The 21,638-nt window shown below is 39.6% G+C and overlaps 1 protein-coding gene across 4 annotated transcripts in view; it reads left to right on the forward strand.

The window, feature by feature from the left end:
• Positions 1 to 20,211, forward strand: part of fbxw7 (F-box and WD repeat domain containing 7) — a 121,876-nt gene extending 101,665 nt beyond the window's left edge. For all 4 annotated transcript variants that reach the window (XM_033983790.2, XM_033983865.2, XM_055223776.1 and 1 more), the window contains 4 exons: positions 9,599 to 9,780; positions 12,567 to 12,792; positions 13,703 to 13,913; positions 18,222 to 20,211. In XM_033983790.2, coding sequence (XP_033839681.1) covers positions 9,599 to 9,780; positions 12,567 to 12,792; positions 13,703 to 13,913; positions 18,222 to 18,490 — 888 coding nt within the window. In that variant the 3' untranslated portion in view covers positions 18,491 to 20,211. The remainder of the gene's footprint in view (positions 1 to 9,598; positions 9,781 to 12,566; positions 12,793 to 13,702; positions 13,914 to 18,221) is intronic.
• The last annotated feature ends 1,427 nt before the right edge of the window (positions 20,212 to 21,638 follow it).

Raw genomic sequence — 21,638 nt, forward strand, 5'->3', positions numbered from 1 at the left:
GTAGCATTGAAATAAAATCACTTTTTTTATGCAAATAGCTGCTTGGCAGTGCAGAATTCTATGGTAGAATTTGCTGTTTACCTGCCAGATTACAGTGGTTTATGTTAATCTTTGTTCCAGTTTTGTTTGATATGGATGAACCCAATAGTTACAAAGTTGAATGTCCTCCTCTATTGTCAGAAAAAATTATTTTTGCAGAATAGTCTCAGAAAGTGGGGGCATTATTCAGCCTCTTAGATGTGAGTGTTGTCAGTTAAAAGGACTTAAAGTAATAAGATTACTGTAGCAAGTTTGTGGAGTGAATCCCAAACAAATAATAAAACATGAATCTCTCATCTCAAATTCCCGAACATTTACCCAAGCTCTTGACCAATGAATGGGAATGCCTTTTTTACACTCAAATATCGCAGTTAAAGTATATCTGAGATAAAAGGTTTACAAAGTGTACACATTCTTATTTCACAATGTGCTTACACAGCATTTAACTTTGAAAGGGAGGCACTGGGATAGGAACAAATACCGAAAATATGTTCCTAAATGTAAACTCAAAATTGCAATATTGGTCCAAAACAGTCTGTTATCCTTTGCCAAATCTTTGATCCCTACCTTGAGACTTTGCCTTACCCCGACTTGTTACACAGCACATGTCCGGCGCAGAGTTAGTATTCATGACTGACTCTGCTGCAGCCACACGGGGCCTGCACTCACTGTCTATACTGTGGGCGTGGAGCAGAAAGCCACTGCTTGTATAGAGTCTAGAAGAGCTTCAAATAGGCTAGTAAATCACCTGGCTTTCACGCTGCACCAGTGAATTTATATTTATAAAACAACCACGAAGAAATCACATCAAGTCTTTATACATGATTCTTGTTTGTTGGATTTTGTCTTTTAAGTGTAAATATGTCAACCTGCCTATTACACAAAACAATATTGAAACCTGTCAAACTTGCTATCTATTTTCAAGACACTTTGATAACATACGGATTATACTTTCTTGCTATTTTCAGACGCTGCTGTTCACCTATGACACATCACAGAGGGGAAAATTACCTGCTTTTGATATCAGTTAATTAGTGCCAGTTTAATATTTACTAATACTACAAGGTTCCACATCTGTCTTTTTGCAATAGGGATGTCATTGCTTTAGCTGGAATGTTCCACAATAAGGCATTAACTTTATCTATCTTGTATTTATTCATATAGGTGTTATTGCTCAAACATGCATTCGTCCTGTGAGCGGGCTTGCCTCTCCACAGACTTTGACCTGTAACTTGGCTTCATGGTACCTACTTGCTTATGTCCATATATCTCCAAACCAATAACATCTCCACGGGGACAAGCAGGCAGTGGATCCTCTTCCAAAAAAGTTGCATAGTACACCTTTAATTGACATCTGCCAAGTCATTATATTTTCATAATTCATCATTTTCAAGCATATGACTCAAAAGCACAATTCCTATAATTGAATTGTTATATTGCTCAAATACAAAATGTACAGTTCGATTTTTATACCATTTCCAATTCTGTTATTTGATTTGTGGTTCCAATTTGTCACCATTGAGTTTGGATTTTTATACCTTCACTGTCCTGGTGGATGACCTCGAGGGGGCTTGTTTGGCTCAGGGACAGATAGAAGCAGTGCTCAGAGTGCCTCTCACAGATAGTAAAGTTTGGCGTAGGGCCCAGAAGTGATTACACGCACATCAGTCACAGCATTTTCAGATCTGGACCTACCCAGCCAAGGTCATCTGATAGGCATGCAGCGTCCATTGGTTCTACTGCTGCCCAACACTAATGCATTCAGTTGCTTCTTGTCAGTGCAGCAATACCACGCTGTTTCCACCATGTTATGGATCAACTTCGAATGGCACAGTTTAGCATGGTTTTATGTCAGTAGAAGATGGTTTTCTAAAACAAAGAATACAAAGAATTAATATTACGTTTTTTTTGTTGTTGTTTTTTCAACATTTCATTGAAAAGGCACAACAGATTTTCAGATTCTTATTTGACTGCTCATAAAAGGTTCTCACAGAGAGCCGGTGGCATTGTAATTAGGCAGATTTTTACAGATTTTTACATCCTTTGGTTGCAGGGTATTACCTAATTGTTTTTATTTATTTATTTATTTGATTGGGACAAGTGGTTACCGGAGGACTATTCCACAGGTTCCCACCCTGGACAGATTATACATTCTGACCAAAGGTGGTCCGTCTGTGGGGGATCAGCAGGTCACCTCTGGTGGTGGCTCGTGTGGTCTTTGCTAAAACTTTAACGGTGGTGGTGCGAGGGAGTGTAGGACCTTATAAATTAGACAAGGTCTTTTAAGGTTGACTATGTTGTTAAATAGTCTGTGCTTTTTCAGAACATGACAGTGTTGGTGGGAAATGTTTTTGGTTTTTTTATAAAGTATTTTTAGACCTTTTTTATGGAGTTTTTCAGTGGTTTTAAGTGTTATGGAGCAGGTAAGAGACCAAGTATTTAAACAATAATCTATGTGAAAGATAATCATAGACTAGAAATAAATGAATAAATTGAAGACACTTGCCATACAAAAAACTGTATTGTTGATATTAAAGATTTAATTGGAATAGCTCAAAGTAAAATGTAAAACTCTCTGACAAACACTCACACACTTTGGGTTACATGCTTCTTGAGGACATTACATTGACTTGCATTCTTTTCCTGCATAGTTACTACTTTTCTAGCCTCATCATAAACCCTAATCCTGACCTATTTTTTCCCACATCTGAACTTTAAATCGTGCTGTAGATCTAAGAATAACGGATTTACATTATGGTCCTCGTTATTTGAATGTGTATACAGATTTTAGTCCCCACAATGTGATAAATACCCGCCCACTTACCCACTAAATCAGACTTTAGTTTGCTTTATAATGCATGTACTCTCTAAAAACACTTCAGACATAAAGGGGTGGGTATGTACTTTACTTTTCAAAATGGAAAAGGGTATTGAGTCATGGCCAAACGTGGCCACTTAAGCAAATCCACCTTGTCTTGAGCCTGACAGCACTGGCTTGATATAATAGCCCAGGTTTTTCCTACACTAAATCTCTGTTTACATTTGTCATAGAGACAAAAACAGCCCTAATCCTTTTTGTTTGGACTCTGTATTCGAAGCATGGATCTTATTTCTTTGCTTTCTTGGCCTCTGAGAGAATCCCCCAACAGAGAAGAACAACCAATTAAACCCAGTCAACCATTTCTGAAGTAACAGTCAATGCTAGTTAACAGTGTAATGCTCATCTATCTGGCATTTAATTTATTGTATTTTTGTTGGTCTTAAATGGCAAAATAGACAAATTAAATTTCATAATGCAGAACATTTTCGTAGAGACATCTAGGTGGCAGACTTTCCAAGAATCTTACAGATTGCAACTTTACATCTAGAATAACAAAACAATAGAATTACAAGCAACATTTATGGCAGTTATGAAAGGTCTTTGTAGTCCAGTTTGATTACAATGATCTAAATACAGTCAGTTACAATTATTTCAATAGTCGACTAGTCAGTTAGTGTCACGATATTAAAATTTCACACTCGATTTTGATACTAAGGAATAGACTCCATACTCAATCCTGATTCCGATATCAGGATAATTAAAACACTCTTTCTTAAGGCAATACAATGTGATTTTCAATAGTAAATAATAGTAGGCCTACTTATTATTCCCATGTGGTCTTGCATCTGATGCCCAGGTAGGTTCCATATTAGTCCATTGGCGTATACTAGTCTATGTGGTCTACTTGTTCCAATACAGCTCAAGATCTTTCTAAAGCTATTCAGGAAAAGTTCATTTCTGTCCTGTGAATGTTACTTTTTTAGTACCAATACCTGCTCTAGTTTCAATGCTACTCTGATATTCAGTTCAATTGTCAATCATTCTGTTGATCGTTACAGCCCTACATTATTTCACTTGACATTCCCTATAGCAAATTCTAGTTAGATAACGGCACAGTGGAGGTATTTATCAGTTTTCGCCAGCCACATTGAAAATCACAGCACAACCTCTTCCCCATAACCCCATATCTTTAAAAGTCATGTGTGCGACCTTGGCTGCTTTTACGGCTTGCATAAATCCCTCAATGAGAGCCGGTTGTACGCCCCCGTCCGGGCTGCTCCCACTGTTACTCTGAGCTCACGGAGGACGGATCGATAAGAGAGTGCAGAGCGCAGATCAGCTCAAATGAGGAAGCTTGATGTTTAGTCGTTCACTGTCCCACTCCTGAATAAAGATGTAGCTGAAAAGGAATTTCAAAAGCATAAATGTAGCAAGCTTAAAGAGGCTATACCTAAATATGTTTGTACAGTTTAGCTATATTTGTTTTGCCCCAGTACACATATATTGTATAAGCAGCTCTTAAAGTAGAAACAATTGGATTTTTTCAATAGATCCCAGATTTTGATTCTATATCTCAGACAAGCCCTCAGTGTAAATCCATGCTACATTTGGTCTGTAAAAGTGTTTTTCTGCCCATCCTTTCTAAACTTCATTTGAAACGGCGCTCTGGAGTGCAATACCTGATACTGTATGTCTAGGATTTAACCGTTGGGATCGCTAAAGGAATCGGTCAAAGCAGACAAAGTGTTCCAGAGGTAGTGTGGCGCTAAATCGTTCGCTTCTGCCTCAAACGTGTTATGGTTCAGCTTGTGTAGTTCCAGGTTATTTCTCAGTGATGGGACAATATTGGAAAATGGGAGTCCTGTTTCCTGTCGGTTATTACACTATTTGTCTCTGTGCCTGGTTGTCTTGCTGACAGATGTGCTTTGCAATCGCCCAGTGAAGCGTCCATTGATGAATAATGACGTATGTTGGAATGCATTTTGTTTAAAGTGTATATTAGACAAAGCACAGGGGGTTGCCAGCCCTTGAACAAGTCGTAAGTGGAGGTATGCACGCCAGTTACTGATTTATCTACAGATATAAAAGTAGAAGTCTTGCTGTGAGCCAATCAGTGAGTTATTATTGAGGCATGGTATATTTAAACGTTCCTTAAAGGGAAGTGGGCCATTGCTTAGTGATGAGGAAAAAGAATGGGATTTTTAATAGTAGTGCAGTAGGAGATTTTAAATGGCTTGTTAAGTGATGTGTACATTAACTCGGCTCAACAAATTGACTATGCATTTCATTTCTCAAATAACTGCTTTATATTATGGGTGAATATGTTTTCTTTTGACTATCCATCTTCTATATTCATCCTCCTCCGTCAGCCATGTTGAAACCTTTTCTTTATATGTATTCTATTCAAAATATAAGTTTCTAATTGTGTTTTTTGTTCTGATTGTAGAGCTGGGTGAATTAGAGAAAAATCTTATCTTTTTTATTTTTTTATTTTTTTTTTTGATGTATCCCAGTAATTATATTCAGACCATGTTAATCCAACTGAAAAATATATATTATAATGTAGCCTATTGGTTGAGGTTTAAGCATCAGACAAATGTGAAATTATTGCAGAATTGCCCAGAAAAGTTCAGAAATATGACTTTATACATTGTCATACTTTTTCATTTTTTTATTAACTCTTTTGTAGCTGACTCTTTTCCCCATATATTTGAGCTAAATTTGTCATCTTGCCCCGTACAGTTGTATTCTCAGGAGGTCAAAATGGGTCAGCTGTGTACTGTTTGCATTTAATTATCAACCGTGTTATTGGCTGAGAATCAGGAAATGCTTGGTTAGTATGCTAGTTGTTGTTAGCTTTAATACTTTTTGGTCTCTGAAAGTTGTGAAAAGTGTTCATCAACTCATTGCGGTGAATAATGTGGTGTATGCTCAGAATGTATACGGTAAACGAGGAGCAACTTTTGACCACTGCAAACTAAGCCTGAGGTCCTTTAGTCTTTTAGTTAATGAAGTCGATAGAGTTTTAAGGATTTATACGGACAGCAGCAGGAAGAAGTGAGTTAGCTGAAGATATGGAATTTTTTGGTATATGTGAAAAAGGAGATTAAACTCATGCTGTCCTAATATGTTTTTCTGTATAGATAGGTGTTTTTGCATGAAGTCCCTTGCCGGTGTAGTCTTATAAGTGAAGTCAGATGCATCGAAATACTTAATAGTTTTGAAAGCTTTTTAGTCCACTAATTGATTAGCAGGACATGTCTTTAGTCGATTTGAATTTCTTTTGTCGACTACAGCCCTACTGAAAACCATTTTAAAAAACCTAGTTCTGCTTTTCATGTTTTTTTAAGATCAGGTACAGCGCCTTTAAGTACTTTTACGCTTGGGTGTTTTCTTGAGTTGAAATGCCTTGTTTGAGCGCGGAGGCGGCTGCTGTGACAGTACTGTGGGCCTGCTTTCACCTGTTAGGCCCGGGTCTTTGGGTGTCACTCCTCCTCAGTGAGGGCTGTCAGTCTGCAAGGGGGCACGTAGACTACAAAAGCTGCCTGCTGTTCACTGGAGCAGCACGTGTACTCGGAGGAGCCTGCCGGCAGCTGTCAGCTCAGACTGCAGACCTGTGCACACCAGAGGGCGGATTTAATCACATCACTGGCTTTTGTTTAGGGCTTTCAGCTGGTCAGTGTGGTCATCAGAATTATTTTTTTTAATTTTATTTTATTTTTTATAATATTGGGTAAATAAGTAGAGGTGGGTAGAGTAGCCACTTATTTGAGGAGCAACTACACAATTCAACACAATTTGATGGACTTTACACATTAAATATTGGGCAAATTGTGGTATTTTCAAAGGATAAACACAAAAATATGAACACTAACTCATAAGGAGCAGTGCAAGAAACACAAACATTCAAATCATTTCATATTATCAACAAGCATTTGTCACTTACAGACTTGTGCGGAGTGGTACTGTTACTTCAATAAAAAATATTACTCAAGTAGAAGTAAAAGTATGCTGCTGGAAAAGGTCTCTGAAGAGAAAGTTGCTCAAGAAAATATAGATTCTGTCGATGTGCTGAATGCCTCTTCCCACTCTTCACCCCTATTTGTGAACTGTCTACTCTGTTCTGTCCAGCAAAGTCAGAGCTAGAGTGTTCAAGGACTTTAAAAATTACGGGTTAAAATGTAGAAGGAAGTATTTAAAGATAACTAAACTTTTTAAATCATTTAAAAAACGTTGTTCACATTTTGCGATAAAAATTAAAAATTAATTATAGTGAACTCTGCCGCTGGACTAATCTTTTAATCATCCTCTTGTATGATAATGAGGTGACCTGACCTTAAATGGTTTGTTTTAACCTTTTCAAAGCTGACTCTCCACTTTCCAAGTTCAAGGGTCTGATCCATTTTAATACAAGGTTATAACACAGCACATTATCATAATCTAGAATCCATTAACAGATTTCAACACTTACTATTGTGATTAAAGAAAATTAGAAAAAATAGCACACCCTACGTCCAAGGTCTGATCATCGAAGCTAATCTTCCACAGATAAAGACGGCTAAATCCTCCATTGAAGGTTCTGCTTTCTTCCCACGCACCATTTGGAGTGGGCTCTAATCACACTGGGATTTTTTTGTTCCCGAATGCACCTCTGATAGCTTTAAAAGACTAGAAAGCCCTTGTATCCATCCCTCTCAAAAAGACGAGAAGAAAGAAAAATTGAATGCGGGCATAAACGGATACCGGATTTAGAATGTGCTAATACTACTTCACGTTCACGCTTTCCTTACACAGAGCTGTTTTTATAAAGAAGTGGAAATTGTAGTGTTGACATTGTAGTGTTTGTGAAAGGTTTTATTTCTCAGCTGAATTTAAAAACTAATCTAATGATTCATTTTTTTAATGCAAGAACTTTGTGTTTTTGTTTATGACCATTGAATCCATTTTGACTTAGAATTTCAACGATATTTCATCTGTAAGGAAAAGTGTTTCAAACTACTTAAGCCATGGATAGCTAATCACAGAGTTACATTACATTTTTACTCCATTTTATAGTCTGTTAAAAATCAACAATTCGTCACACTGGTCTTTTAACTCCGATCTGAAGCGATACTTGTGCTTTTTTTGTTGACTTTTGAATTTGCCTTTTACTAATTATGGGGGTTGAATGATTTTTATGAAGGGCCTTTAAAAAAAATGACTCCTTCGGTAACAGTCAAGACGATGGTGATAAAGCGGGAAACCCATAGTGGAGCAGTTGTGTTTGATTGTTAGGTCACGCTGTGTTAGCTTGTAGTTAATGAAGTGATCCCTATGGCAGGCGCATCCTCTTTCTCCTCCGCTCTCTGCAATAAACCCCTCTGTGGCTTATCGACTATAGTCAAGGGGGTTACACTCCAGCTCAACGCACGCTCTCAACCTGGCAACCAAAGCCCACCGGATTCGAATAGAAGCCGTTAAATGAGTGTAGAGACAGAATAGACAAGATATGCAAATGCTATCGAGCGGAGATTTGCATAACCGCTGTAATCAATATGCAATCTAGTGTGGTTAATGGGGATAAATGTGATTCTTTTTCATGGAGTGTTGTGGATGTATAGAGGAGTTACATTGTCTCTTGAGGGTTTTGGTTGTTTTGGTCGCTGTGGAAACCCCTGACGAGGCTTGCGTCGCCACAAAGCTATGTAAACCGTGACTTCACACAGGCACTGCATAATTTACAAAGCCTGACACAGCTAATGTAATGGTAATCCTTTCTATATGGTATTTGATATATAGTATCGTCACACTTTTTCCAATCGTATGCACATGCAATTAAAGGTCCTTCTTTAGTTAATTATTAATGTGGGTTTGTTTCTGCTTCAAATCGTAAAATAGTTTGGCAGTTTCACATTTTGAGGCTTTCCATCATAAACTTCAAAACATAAGAAAAGCTTAAGGAAATTAAACACATGCATACTGAAAATACATGTTCTTGTTTTTTGGACCGTTTTATACTTTTACTCAAAGTAACATAAGCAGTGCCCGTTTTAAATCCAAATGGCAGAAAGCAAAGTAAATTTTATGCTACAATCCTTTGCTACTTGAAGTATGTCTGCCTCAGATTTGGTGATGCAATTATTATGGCCAAAATAATGGTAATTAACGATTATATCAGCTAATTACAGTTTAAATATGTTATGGATAGGAATAATTATAATTAACTGTTCTGTGTAACCCCTCAGTCGTCCAGGTATGAGCTATAATAAAAGACAGAATGAAGCAGTACTTGGCTTTTCAATCCTCTACACCTCAAATCTTATCGCATTACAACAAAAATGACAAAATCTCCCCATTATTGCAAAGAAACTATACACACAGTAAATAATGAGCCCCAAAATGTATTGATCCAGATCATATCTTGAACAATAAATCGATATAGTACATATCATGACAGGCCTACTTACTGCTCCATTTGAAAGGTGCCACAAATGTCCTTTTTTCTGCTGAGCCAATTAAAAAATCTGAAGAAAAGCTGCAACATTTGCTCTGTTCCAGCAGCAGGAGCGAACAGTAGATGTCCCTTCTCTTTGAAAGGTCACTGCACATTCATTTCGTCTGTCTGGATTCTCCCTAAAGGCAAAACCAAGGCCCGCCAAGGACCGAATCCCAAATCCCAAATGTGACTTTCTTATTGCTCAAAGATCTACGCGTAGACTTTGAGATTTAAAAAGACTTCTCTGTGTGTGTTTTTTACAGTGCTTGAGGACGCTGGTTGGTCACACGGGAGGCGTCTGGTCATCCCAAATGAGGGACAACATCATCATAAGCGGATCCACGGACCGCACGCTCAAAGTCTGGAACGCCGAGACCGGAGAATGTATCCACACCCTGTACGGACATACCTCAACTGTGCGCTGCATGCATCTACACGAGAAAAGGTACCTCCCACCAGGCAATGAGATTATTATCAGTTTAAAATAACAGAACAGGTCATTGCTAGGTTTAATAGCAACATGGCTCTTTGTCAAAAAACAGTGGCGCAACAGTGTGGAGACAGCAGTCTGATGGAAGGATAAGAAATGTAATATATTTGATAAGATTGTTTATGAGTAATAATTACAGCCGATGGGTATAATTAGTTTCACATAATTAGTTTAAATGGGGTTCTTCAATTTTGCAGTTCACATTAATTCTTATAGTGTTGAGAATTACAGCTACTGCCACCAATAAGCTAATTTACCCAACGTTTTTACACTTAAGTACTATAATTTATCTTTATTTATTTTATTTAATAATAGTCAGAGTAAGTTTTGAATTTTTTAAGTTTAGTTAGTTTAAGTACATGCTTAAAATGAAAACATTGACGCACTAGCAGTTGACAAAATTGGCCCTGTCAGCTAACTTGCCCAGTTTTTGCCAATTGTTTTGCTGATTTTTTTGCCCAGTAATCAGCTAGCCCAAATATGTTTTAGCAGTGTAAAAACTGTATTTCATTTGATACTTATTGTGACAGATTACTTTAATTTCAATTTAATTTTGAGCTAGTTTGCCATATGCTATCAAACGACTTTCTAATTTACCTGGGCTGTATCAACAAAAAACTTTGAAACCCTCCTGTATACATTTTTAATATACCTTTAATTTATTATAATCCATTACATGTCTAGATAATGGTTTCTTCATAATCCTACCTTGCTGAATACTTTGAGTGTCCTACTTGCATTAGGCCAACTAGACAATAGGACAGTGGTTCTTCAGAGCTACATTCGTACATTGTGCTAGTTCTTACCACTAGACCACTATCAGGAGACTTGTAACCTCACCAGGCAAAAGAGCGAGTCTGTGGAGGGCCATATCTGTGCCCAAGTGAGCATGCAGCCTCATAGTGGTTAAATAGACCCTATGAAGTCCACCCATTCACTCACTACTGCACTCCGGAGAGTCCAAGTGCTCTTTCTGCCCTAGGGCCCACCGAGGTTTTGTGTAACACTTGATTTTTCAGCCACTGCCAACGCTGTGAGCTGCAGGCAGTCGGTCAAACATGTTGGAGATTTTTTCATTTAATGACTGGGGTGTTTGGTAAAAAGGACTAAACGTGTGAATCTGAAGCACGATTAGGATTTGAATGTGCTCTAATTGAGAAAATGTCATAGTAAATAAAATAAAAAAAAATACTATTTGGCAATATTGAACCAATGTGTCATCTAATTAACAGAACATGGTCATAATGATGTTTAGAGTGCGCCTTAATGAATAATGAATACTTCACTGGAGGTCACTACTGTGTTTAGAAAGGAAGATGTTTGTGTCTCAATGCTAAAGCTAATGCTAATTTTGAGACATAATCAATATTAAACCACAAACTAAAGTATGCTACATATAAAACATGTTTATTTTATGTTTTCCGATTTTAATAAAAGTGACTGTTTGCTTTGAGCGAGCTAGCGTGCTGATGTGCACAGAGACTATTTAGTTAAGCGATCCACTAAAATTGTCTTCCTTTTTGTAAATCATCTAAAAAAGCTGATGTAAATGCCAGAAACACTGTAAAAGTGTGGTATGTCATTTTCCTGTAGGGAGTTCCTTGTCCGTCGGGTGCTTATAATGCGTCCTTTCTTCCACTCTGCAGTGGGTCAATACTCTGTTTGTACATTCAAGTGCTAACACGACGATGACGCTCTAGGTTACTGTTTGCCAGAGCTTAACCATCATACCTGCTTCATTATTCTATCAATGCAACTGTCAAGATTGTGAATGAACCCTTGTGTAGCCTATTCAAATCCATGCTCCATTCTGAAACCCCAGACAGGTGGACCTTTTGTCAGAAAACTGCTCCTCTACATTTAAACACACTTAAGTAAATGGTTTCTGCCACGCCTTGGGTTAAATGACATTGTACTTGGATGTTGTAAGGATTAACTGAGAAACAATTTTATAAATGTCATAGTGTTTGTCATTTTGTGAACAGCACAATACAGACATGTTTAAATAATGCCCTGGTAAAAAGTTTTAAGTGGAATAGAACTTTTTGGAAGTGATAAGTCAAGATGGTCAAAGCTTTACAAGTAAATGTTTTACAGCTTAACTATATAGTCACTGACATTTTTCATATATAATTTTGTCAATGAGTTGGGTTGTCTTTAATTTGTGTTTCCAAGTTAAAAGCACAGTATGTAACTTTTTGGAGGTGGCAGATCACCTGCACGATTCCATGGAAATAGAAAGTTAAAACCATACTTCTCCATGGAGATAGACAAGTTTTATATTTTATTGTGCAAGATTATAGCCAAATGAACAACATTTCCATGGAAACAAGCAGGAGCAGGCCCTCCTTTAGGCCAAATAAGACTTCTGTGAAGATTCAAGCCCGTTCACAATAAGGACGCAGTTTTTCAGTGAAATGAACCACCAAAATGAATAATCGTTGTTTTATTTGTCTATTTTGCTAAAAAGTTACATACTGTCGTTTTAAGGATTTCACAATGTTGATTTTGAGTTATAGATATTGTGTGAAGAAATCATAATGCTGCAATTCTGATTTTTGCTGCCATCAATGAAAAAAAACTGCCTGAAAAATGACATTACCAAAATTATGTGACCAATTTCGTTAAAATAAACGTATTTTGCTGTTTAAAAGTTTTGAAGTAGCATAGATAGCACAGTTAACATCAAAACAAGTCCCATGTTACCTCTGTAGTAACCCCCTCCTCTCTTGTCTCCGCAGGGTAGTGAGCGGCTCTCGGGATGCTACACTTCGAGTGTGGGACATCGAGAGCGGTCAGTGTTTACACGTTCTGATGGGCCACGTGGCTGCTGTGCGCTGTGTCCAGTACGACGGGCGCAGGGTGGTCAGCGGAGCTTACGACTTCATGGTCAAAGTGTGGGACCCCGAGACAGAAACCTGCCTCCACACGCTGCAAGGACACACCAACAGAGTCTACTCTTTACAGGTAGGCCCATGAAAAAATAAATGTAGTGTTTTTCTGAGCATTTCTTAATTTCTAAATTTAAAGATTGAAATACGTATTTATGAGTTTTTAGACATTAATTAAAGAGCCCCTACTCTATTTTTTTCCCCATGTAAAAATGTATCTTTCCCCGGTACAGATCTGTTGTATAAGCAGTAGGCACTTCAATGTTTTTTTCTATTTGTAACTTTCATAGATTTGAATAGCTTGTTACCTGACTGTAGCTCTTGTTTTTGCTTATGTGAAAGTCTTTGTGGGAAATCTTGAGCTAATTCCACTGTTTACCAAATGTCAAAAGTCCCATCTCATGTACATACCACAGCTAATTCCCTGTTCCAATAGCGCACACCCTTTACAATAACACTCCCTCTGGATTTGCTCTGCAGGGCTGTTCACTTGGCTCCTTTCACCTCTGCTCTGCCTTAATCTGATTGTAAAAGCTCTGATCTTGTGTCTTCTCTGCATCATTGACCTGCAGCGTTTCCTCAAAGTGTCCTCTTGGTGCTGTTTAGATGACTATGCACGTTGCACTTTAGCTGAGAACATTTGATTTGTTACATTTGATTTGATTTTTTACATTTTCTATGTAAAATTTTAGGGCTGAACAGTATTTTGGAAAATAGTTTGAAAATTGTTAAAATTCCAGTATCAAGTTTCCAAAATTCATGTAGCAAGAAACTAAATTTATTGCAATTTCAACATTTTTTTAGTTATTTCCCAATATATAGTTAAAATATAATTTGATTTTTGACCTGGACATATTGATTTTGTTCTCTTACTCTCTATTTACTCTATTTATTTGTCTTGCATTAATCATTGAAAAAAAAAACTTTCAAATTTCTATTAGAAAAACAAAAAACAAAACACTGAACGTTTCTCTTGTTCCGTGCAGTTTGATGGGATCCATGTAGTGAGCGGCTCATTGGACACCTCTATCCGGGTGTGGGATGTGGAGACAGGGAACTGCATCCACACGCTGACGGGACACCAGTCTCTGACCAGCGGCATGGAGCTCAAGGACAACATCCTGGTATCGGGCAACGCAGATTCCACTGTCAAGATCTGGGACATCAAGACGGGCCAGTGCCTGCAGACACTCCAAGGTCAGTCCTCCACTCCAGGCTTCAGTAGCAATACAGATGGGTTATATGTTGGTGGCAGAAGCTAAATGTTCCATCACTGGAGAAGTTGTCCTTTCTAGTGTCAAAATAAGGAGTATTTTTAATGAACAAGGCAATTTCAATCAAGATGGCATTCAGCATGTTCTCTAAGGATAAATGTAAAGGCTTTGAATAACCCATAAACACCTCCTCAGTGAAATTTCAGATCTCTTTATTAAACATGTGTTTCTTTGTTACATAATTCCAAACAACTTGCTTCATATATTTTGGGTTTGCAGTATGTATCAGCAATGTAGAAAGTAGTAAACAAAGTATAAACATTGGGAAGGTGAGTCCAAACTTATGTAATGTATATAAATCAAATATAATTGAATGGATCCTGTGCATCTTTTAATCTTTGGTGTAGCTTATAACAATTTCAAAAACATCACAAGAACTACATAGTAAAACTCCGTATGTATGTCTAGTACGACACCGTAACGAAATTGAGACAACATGGCCTAATTACACCTCCTAGCTCCAAAGTACAACCCTTTAAACGGCTGCAATGGGAGCTGCATGTTCAGACCTGCCTAAACAAATTATCCCCAATCCCCCTCCCCACCGTTGATCCCATTTGCATTCTGTAAACTACTCCAGAAGTGGAAAAAAACGCTCATAATATTCCAAGTGTGTGGCAGTCTTTAGCGAAAAATGCGGCTTGTTGCTCGCTGATTACACTCTCATTCTCTTTGTGTCCTTTTAAACACCTCCGACTCCATTAGCGCCTCACGGGAAGCCGCAAATCCCGCTCCGATGCTAGCAGCGGTGAGCAACAGCGACCAGCCTTCCCGCATCTAAACAGCCCCATTAGGGAAAACCACTCAGAACGCCGCTCCTCCGAAAAACCGGGACGGACAAAAGGATGCCCTAGGAACAGCCTGGAGGGGAAGAGGGGGGGTTGTTTGTCTCGTGATAAAGAAGATGGGGGAGGGCCGTGCCAGGCAACGGTTAGCCATCTTTGTGGGTCACATAATTGGGGCAGTTTGAGCTATTCATTAGTGTGTTTTAATAAGACAATGGGCCCTGACATGAACTTCCGAGGTAATGACAGGACAGAGGGCTTTGTTGTGGTAATGCACTGGTCAAAGGGAGGGGAGGGGGGGCAGTGGAGTGGAGAGGGACATCGTAGCCTTTTGATCCAAGAGCAGATCTAAGAGCAAAGATGGGATGGCTTGTTGACAGAAGGACTCTTAATGTGCTCTTTTAAAAGTGTTTTGCTTTGTTTGATGGTAACAGTTTAAGCACCTAATGGAGCAGTATAATAGGAATGAGCACGGCGAAGAGGGGTCGTATTTTACTTCTATGGGGTACTAACTGCTAACACATAACATATTTATATCACCATGTTACCTTTTATTGTTTTGAAAATGCCATATTCACCGAAAACAGCATATTAACATGCTATGTACTTTCATTTTTGACGCTCCGAGTCTTCCCTGCCTTTGCTCTGCCCTAAGTCACTCCCCCTTCAGAGCGCAATCACAACACAATCAGCGCACGTCCCACTAATGAAACTACTGCACATCACATCAGGTTTGTCAAGCTGTTGTGGACAGTTTTGTATCATGTTTTTGTGTATTTATGGAGAATTATCGTGTGGGAGCATGGATGATATAGGCTTGTGGGCGCAGCAATGGACAGAATCTTACAGCTAATTGTAAGGAGGGTTCAAATAGACATGGATGACATCTCTTCAGGCATGTTTTTGATGAAGGAACAGCATTATAACATGGTAGAAAAAAATAGTTTTGCATAATATCCCATCTTTGAATTACTATGGAACAATTTCAAGATGGGGATGTCAGCAGTTCAGCTATAGTCATGAACTGAACTGAAAAATAATAGTCCTGAATAAATAGTCCTGAATAAATAGTCCTGCAAAATTGTCATTTCAGCTTCATTTCTACTCAAGGTCAAATTAAAGACGTTGTATCTGGTTTTTACTGTCTTTCAGAGACCGGAGCGGTGTTTTGCCGTTGCTGTAAAGTTAACAACAGCTAGCATGCTAATCACACAATAAAATACTTTATAATTAAGTGCAGGCAGTACACAGCTGACATAGTTTGACCTCAGTAGCTGCTCATACAATATATCTATACTGTGGCAAGACAGATGAGAAATAGTCGTTGTAGTTGGCTGTGTTAGATGTAAGATCTCAGTTTAGTTTTCAATAGAGTAAAGTGATCTTGTTATATGTAGCTGCTAGCACATGTGACCTGATATATACCTGCGGCGAGCATTTCATTTGCAGCCCCTTGATTCAGTACTCCCATGCATTTCCTTTACCCTGATTAATTTCATTTCATTTCGGTGCCCTCTGGGAAATCTGAGCTCCGTCACTGTACAAACACAGACCTAACCTCAAAAATGAGTCAGCTCTGTGAGGGCTGGCACACCAAGGGACGCCATCTTGACTTTGACTGTGGCCAGCTGCCAGGACGCGTACATCACACATACTCCCTCCATCTCGCTCGCTCTCCCCCACTCTCCCTCAGTCTCTCTTGTGCTCTCTCTCCTCCCTTCTCTTTCTCTTGCTCTCTCACTGCCCCCTCTCCCTTTCTCCATCTCTCTCTTCCTGTCTCTTCCTCCCCCTCTCTTTCCCTCCCTCTTTCTCGGAGCAGGGGAAGAAGGTGCATTGACAGTGACAAGCCCGAGCTTGTCTGTTCTACCACACAGTCAGAGCAGCCCCAGGTCCAAAAAGAGGAGCTACTTTTCCCTCCATCACCTCCTCACACACTCATGCTCTCGGTTCTGTCTGTGCAGAGTCCTGTTTCCAATTGACACGGCTCTGTTTCTAAACTCAACCTATTCACATGTTTACGATGTATGCAGTTGTCAGAACAAAAAGGTGTCAAAGTTGTGTACTTTTGAAGTATTTGACTAAAGTAATAAAAGCACCTGCTGCCATTGTGTTTGGGGTTTTTCCGTTGCAGTACGTTAAACCTTCACATTCAACATGCTTCTTGCGACCCTGGATACGATTTCACTCTTTGCTTCTGCCAATAATGCAGCTGGTTGCACTGGGATGGGCATCTGATGTAAAATATCATATGTTTTTGGAAAGGAACCATAGGCTTGAATAGTTATATTTAGATTTTATTCTTGAATTTTCATACAATGGACGATGTTTTGTACCAAAGCAGTTATGCTAACAAAAACAATGACTCATTGAAAACTTCTCCGTCCAAACCATTTTTAATGTAATCTTCAAGTTTTGTGAGAATAGACATTTTTGAAGTTCACAGACTGTTTGATGCTGCAGAGAGATCAGTGGTGCTCTGTGCAGGCAGCACTAGCCCACTGTATCCCTCTGTGCTGCCTGCAGAGTCTTCTGAAGTAAAACCCAAAAAGTACAGGCTAAAACTCCGCTAAAATCCTTGTCCTCTGCCTCACCTCTCCTCCTCCTCCTCTACCCTGACCACTCCTCTGACCATCTATTAGGGATAGCTAGGATGGTAAATGATGTATGTTCTTCCAAACAATACAGCAGTCAGAGAGTGAAGGAGGACACTTGAATAAAGGAGCTTTATTGTAATTTCTTTGATATACAACATATGTCTGTCTGGTTATTTTTAAAGAACAAATGTTGATATTTTTACAGGACTGTCATATTATCAATATTCATATGTTAGCTATTACTAGCATGACTCAATGTTAATTATCTGATATTTACATGCACGACCAGTCAAAAGTTTGGACACACGTAAATAAAACGTGAACAAATGAAAAAAGTGTTTTTTTACATTGTAGATTCTCACTGAAGGCATCAAACTATGAATGAACGCACGTGGAATCTTATTTTTAAGATTCCACGTGCGTTCATTCATAGTTTGACTCAACACAAATTTTAGATTTTAGATGTTAGATTTTAAAAATAGTCACCCTTTGGTTTGCTCACGGCTTTGTACTCTTGGAATTCCTTGACCCTGTGACAAGGCACAGCTGTGGAGTGAAAACCATTTCAGGAGACTTTATCATAAAGCTCATTGAAAGACAGCCAAGAGTTTGCTTTGTCAGCAGCACTTTTGAAGTTAGACTACTTTTAGGAATTTGAATCTAAAATATCAAACATATTTAGGCGTGTCCAAACATTTGACTGATACTGTATATGTATAAACAAAGTTGTTTGAAAGTAATAATGTTTCCATAATAACACCATGCTCCCAAGGACGCCGAATAGCTGAACTAAATACTAGTGATATTAGAGAATTTCTAACACATCTGCCTTCTCTCTCCATCTGTCCACAGGTCCACACAAGCACCAGAGCGCCGTCACGTGCCTCCAGTTCAACAAGAACTTTGTCATCACCAGCTCGGACGACGGCACAGTCAAACTGTGGGACCTGAAGACGGGCGAGTTCATCCGCAACCTGGTGACCCTGGAGAGTGGGGGCAGTGGGGGCGTGGTGTGGAGGATCCGAGCGTCCAACACCAAACTGGTCTGTGCTGTGGGCAGTCGCAACGGCACTGAGGAGACCAAGCTGCTCGTGCTGGACTTTGACGTAGACATGAAGTGAGGGGGACACCGCGGGGACATAGGACAACACGAGACAGAGAGAGGGAAGAAAGGGGGGCGGGTGTCAGGAAAAGCCCACCCGGATGTCCTCCTCGCACAGCGACCGTCCTGTCCTCCGCGTCCTCCACCCCGTCCCCTGGGCCACGTGTTACTGACCCTGCTCTATGTCAGGGGGACCGGGCGGGACACGGGGCAGGGATCTTGCCTCTGATTGGATGAGAAGATAATAGGAAGCAGGAACTGAGTGGAGTCATTTCCCAGTCGGGTTGGTTAGCTTTGCGCAGACTTGGTTTTATCTCACGCCTGACAGATTGGGACATGTACAGAGGTATATTATTTTTTAAAGTCACCCGTCGATGCCCACAAACACTTGCACTTGCTCTGGAGCCGAGCAGTGAAGACAGCGTGTACACAAAGAGATTGAGGGAGATGTTCAGGTGCATTTCCACACCTTATGAGCTGCTTGTTGTGAAGGAGTGAAAGCTGAAAGACCATCGGCTGCCAGCCCGAGGGCGGGGCCTGGGGTCAGGCTCGTTTCTTGTCACTCCGTTTCTTTCATGTTTTCCACTTGGTTTTCACTAGGTTTTTCTTTACAGTGTCTCACAACCACAACTGTGAATTTCAGGACTTTTCATTTGCTTTATCATATGAGTTTCCTGTTGTAATTGTTTCTGTCCTTGCCGTTGCCAATAGGAACCGATCCCAGTATTAGAACCTGCTCACTTTAGGTTTGCTGTCGATACGTCACAGGGTTATTTTGTTGGAGTAGTTTGTTTCTGTTGTACACATGGTGGGTGTGTAGCACATTGATGCTGTCCAGAGGTTTTCAGTCCAGCTGTGCAGTGCTGTTATGAGAGGAAGTGGAGCTCCTCTGCTGTCGGCCTGCAGCCCCTCCCCCTCTATGTTTCCCAAGTGGCCAAACTGTATCTATGCTGCTAGTCCAATGGAAAAGACATGAACTTTAACTTGCTGCGACGTTTTAGTCCCAGGCAAAATTCCAAATTGAACTGTTTGGACGTAAAGTCACAAAACTAAAGTTAACATCGACATTTAGATTTTAGTTTGTTTTTGCCACTGAAACTTGAGCCAAACGTGCCTCTACGAGGCTGCGGCGAGGCGTGCCGCCTGCAGAGGATGGGGGATGTACACTGTTGGAGTGTGAGTGCATGTGTGTGTGTGTGTGTGTGTGCGCGCGTGTGTGTGTCATGGGCTACTTGTAAACACATTCCTGGGGACATCGCTCTTTGGGCTTGTTCTTTGGGGAAATGTTCAAATGCCACAAAAACAAAGAGACTATGGGCTGTGTGAGAGAAGTGTTGTTCTTGTGTGATGGTTCATTCAATGATGTCTGAAGCTACAGAGGAGAGCAGCGCTGGAGCCCTGAGCCCCATGTGCTGTCAGACCACAACACAACAAAACCCTCTCAATCTCCAAGAGTCACAACTCAAGCTGAACTGTGAAAGTGCTATAACACTGTATATTAAAGCAGAAAAAACAATGGCTCTATCTCCTCTTGTTGTTTCTCCCTGTTTAATTTATGATCTGGTTTGAGAATCAGATTTGTCACAGGTGTTTTATTTTCAGTTTCTGTAAAACTGCCTGGCAAAAAGAAAACCGTCAGAAAAAAACCTTAAAGGTATTGTGTATTGTTTGATTCACTTAGAATTTTATTTTCTTATAACTTAAGTGCAATAAAATGTGGGTTTTTCTTTTTCATTTCAAGCATATCAGTTGTGTGTTTTTGTTTCTAATGTGAAGGCATCCTTCATGTTTAATAAAGCAAATGATTTAGTTTATTCAACCTACAGGGAGCCATCTGAGCAGATGTCACACAGGATTTACAAGCCACATTACACATGAACTGCTGACTGCACACCACAACAGTGGGAGCGCTTTCCTACTAATATGGGAATGATACATTCAGTTGTTTATAATGACAGTCACAATAACCCATAAAAACTGGCAAGGGGCATATTGACCTCTATATTCTTATTTATACATAAATATGGATTAGATCTGGTGTTCTCATTCAGTTCTTTAAAATGTAGTACCTGAGGTTAGCCAAGGTAGTTTTGTCCATAGACTGTGCACTAATTAATACAGTCTTTAAAGTGAACAAGTTCATTTTAAGGATCATTTGCTACCAATATAAACGACACATTGTAATGGCAATAGTAATTTTGGATTATGAATAAATCAACATTACGCATTTTAATAGTAAATTATTTGATTTGAACATGTTGACACAGATCAGTAATTGTTTTTTTGTTTTTTTTCTACATGCTCTTCCTATGACAAACTAACCCAAGTCAAACTACTCAAACATCCTCTGGCATCACAGTGCCCTGAATTATGTTGAGGGCTGTCCCACAAAAAGCACCATGACAGAGAATAACTATACATTAATACTGCATTGTTTTACTACTGGCCTAAGCAGTTAATCCCTAAAACACATCCCCTGTTCAGCTCCTGTAAATGGAGCAACTAGTCTGTCCTAGCTTAAACCACAAAAACACTGAGCTGAACACAATGCAGTCCACACATATGAACATAATCTGGTGCATTCAAAAGCAGCGAAGCACATTAATCTGCCCCCAAACAAAACCGCATCATTACAATTTTAATCCCTTTATTAATATTTCGGTTAAAACCAGCTAAGCTCTTGCTAACACAAATAAGCCACTGTCCTTTTCACGCTGCACTTTGTATACAACGCTTTACCTAAAATGGCTGTATTTTTTGACGGTTAGTTTGTTAAAAGTATCCGTCATAAGCTTTTGGGCACATAGCCGCTGTACAAGCATCCTGGCTCTGTTCTGGCCTGAGGATTCCTGAACGCCTGTTGCCTAGTGATAGCCGCCCTGACCAGAGTCTCAGACCGTCTTTGTAGAAAGCCCTGGACGCTCGCATGAATAGAGGCACTGGGAGGAGGAGGAGGGAGGGGTTCCTCTTAGGCGAGTTTGGTGCGATCATTGACCGTGTACCCAGTTTATCGACTCCCTTCACGCTGGATTTGTTTGTAAGCCCAGACAAAATGGTCGGACAAGTCGAGATGTGTGAATTGATGAGCATGTTGTGGTGGTCAATAATACCGTTGGACTGTTGCTGTGAAAGCGGTGGATGCTCCCGGCCTTGGCAGAAAGAATGCT

Source organism: Periophthalmus magnuspinnatus, chromosome 1 (assembly GCF_009829125.3).
Source record: "Periophthalmus magnuspinnatus isolate fPerMag1 chromosome 1, fPerMag1.2.pri, whole genome shotgun sequence".
Lineage (NCBI taxonomy): Eukaryota > Metazoa > Chordata > Actinopteri > Gobiiformes > Gobiidae > Periophthalmus > Periophthalmus magnuspinnatus.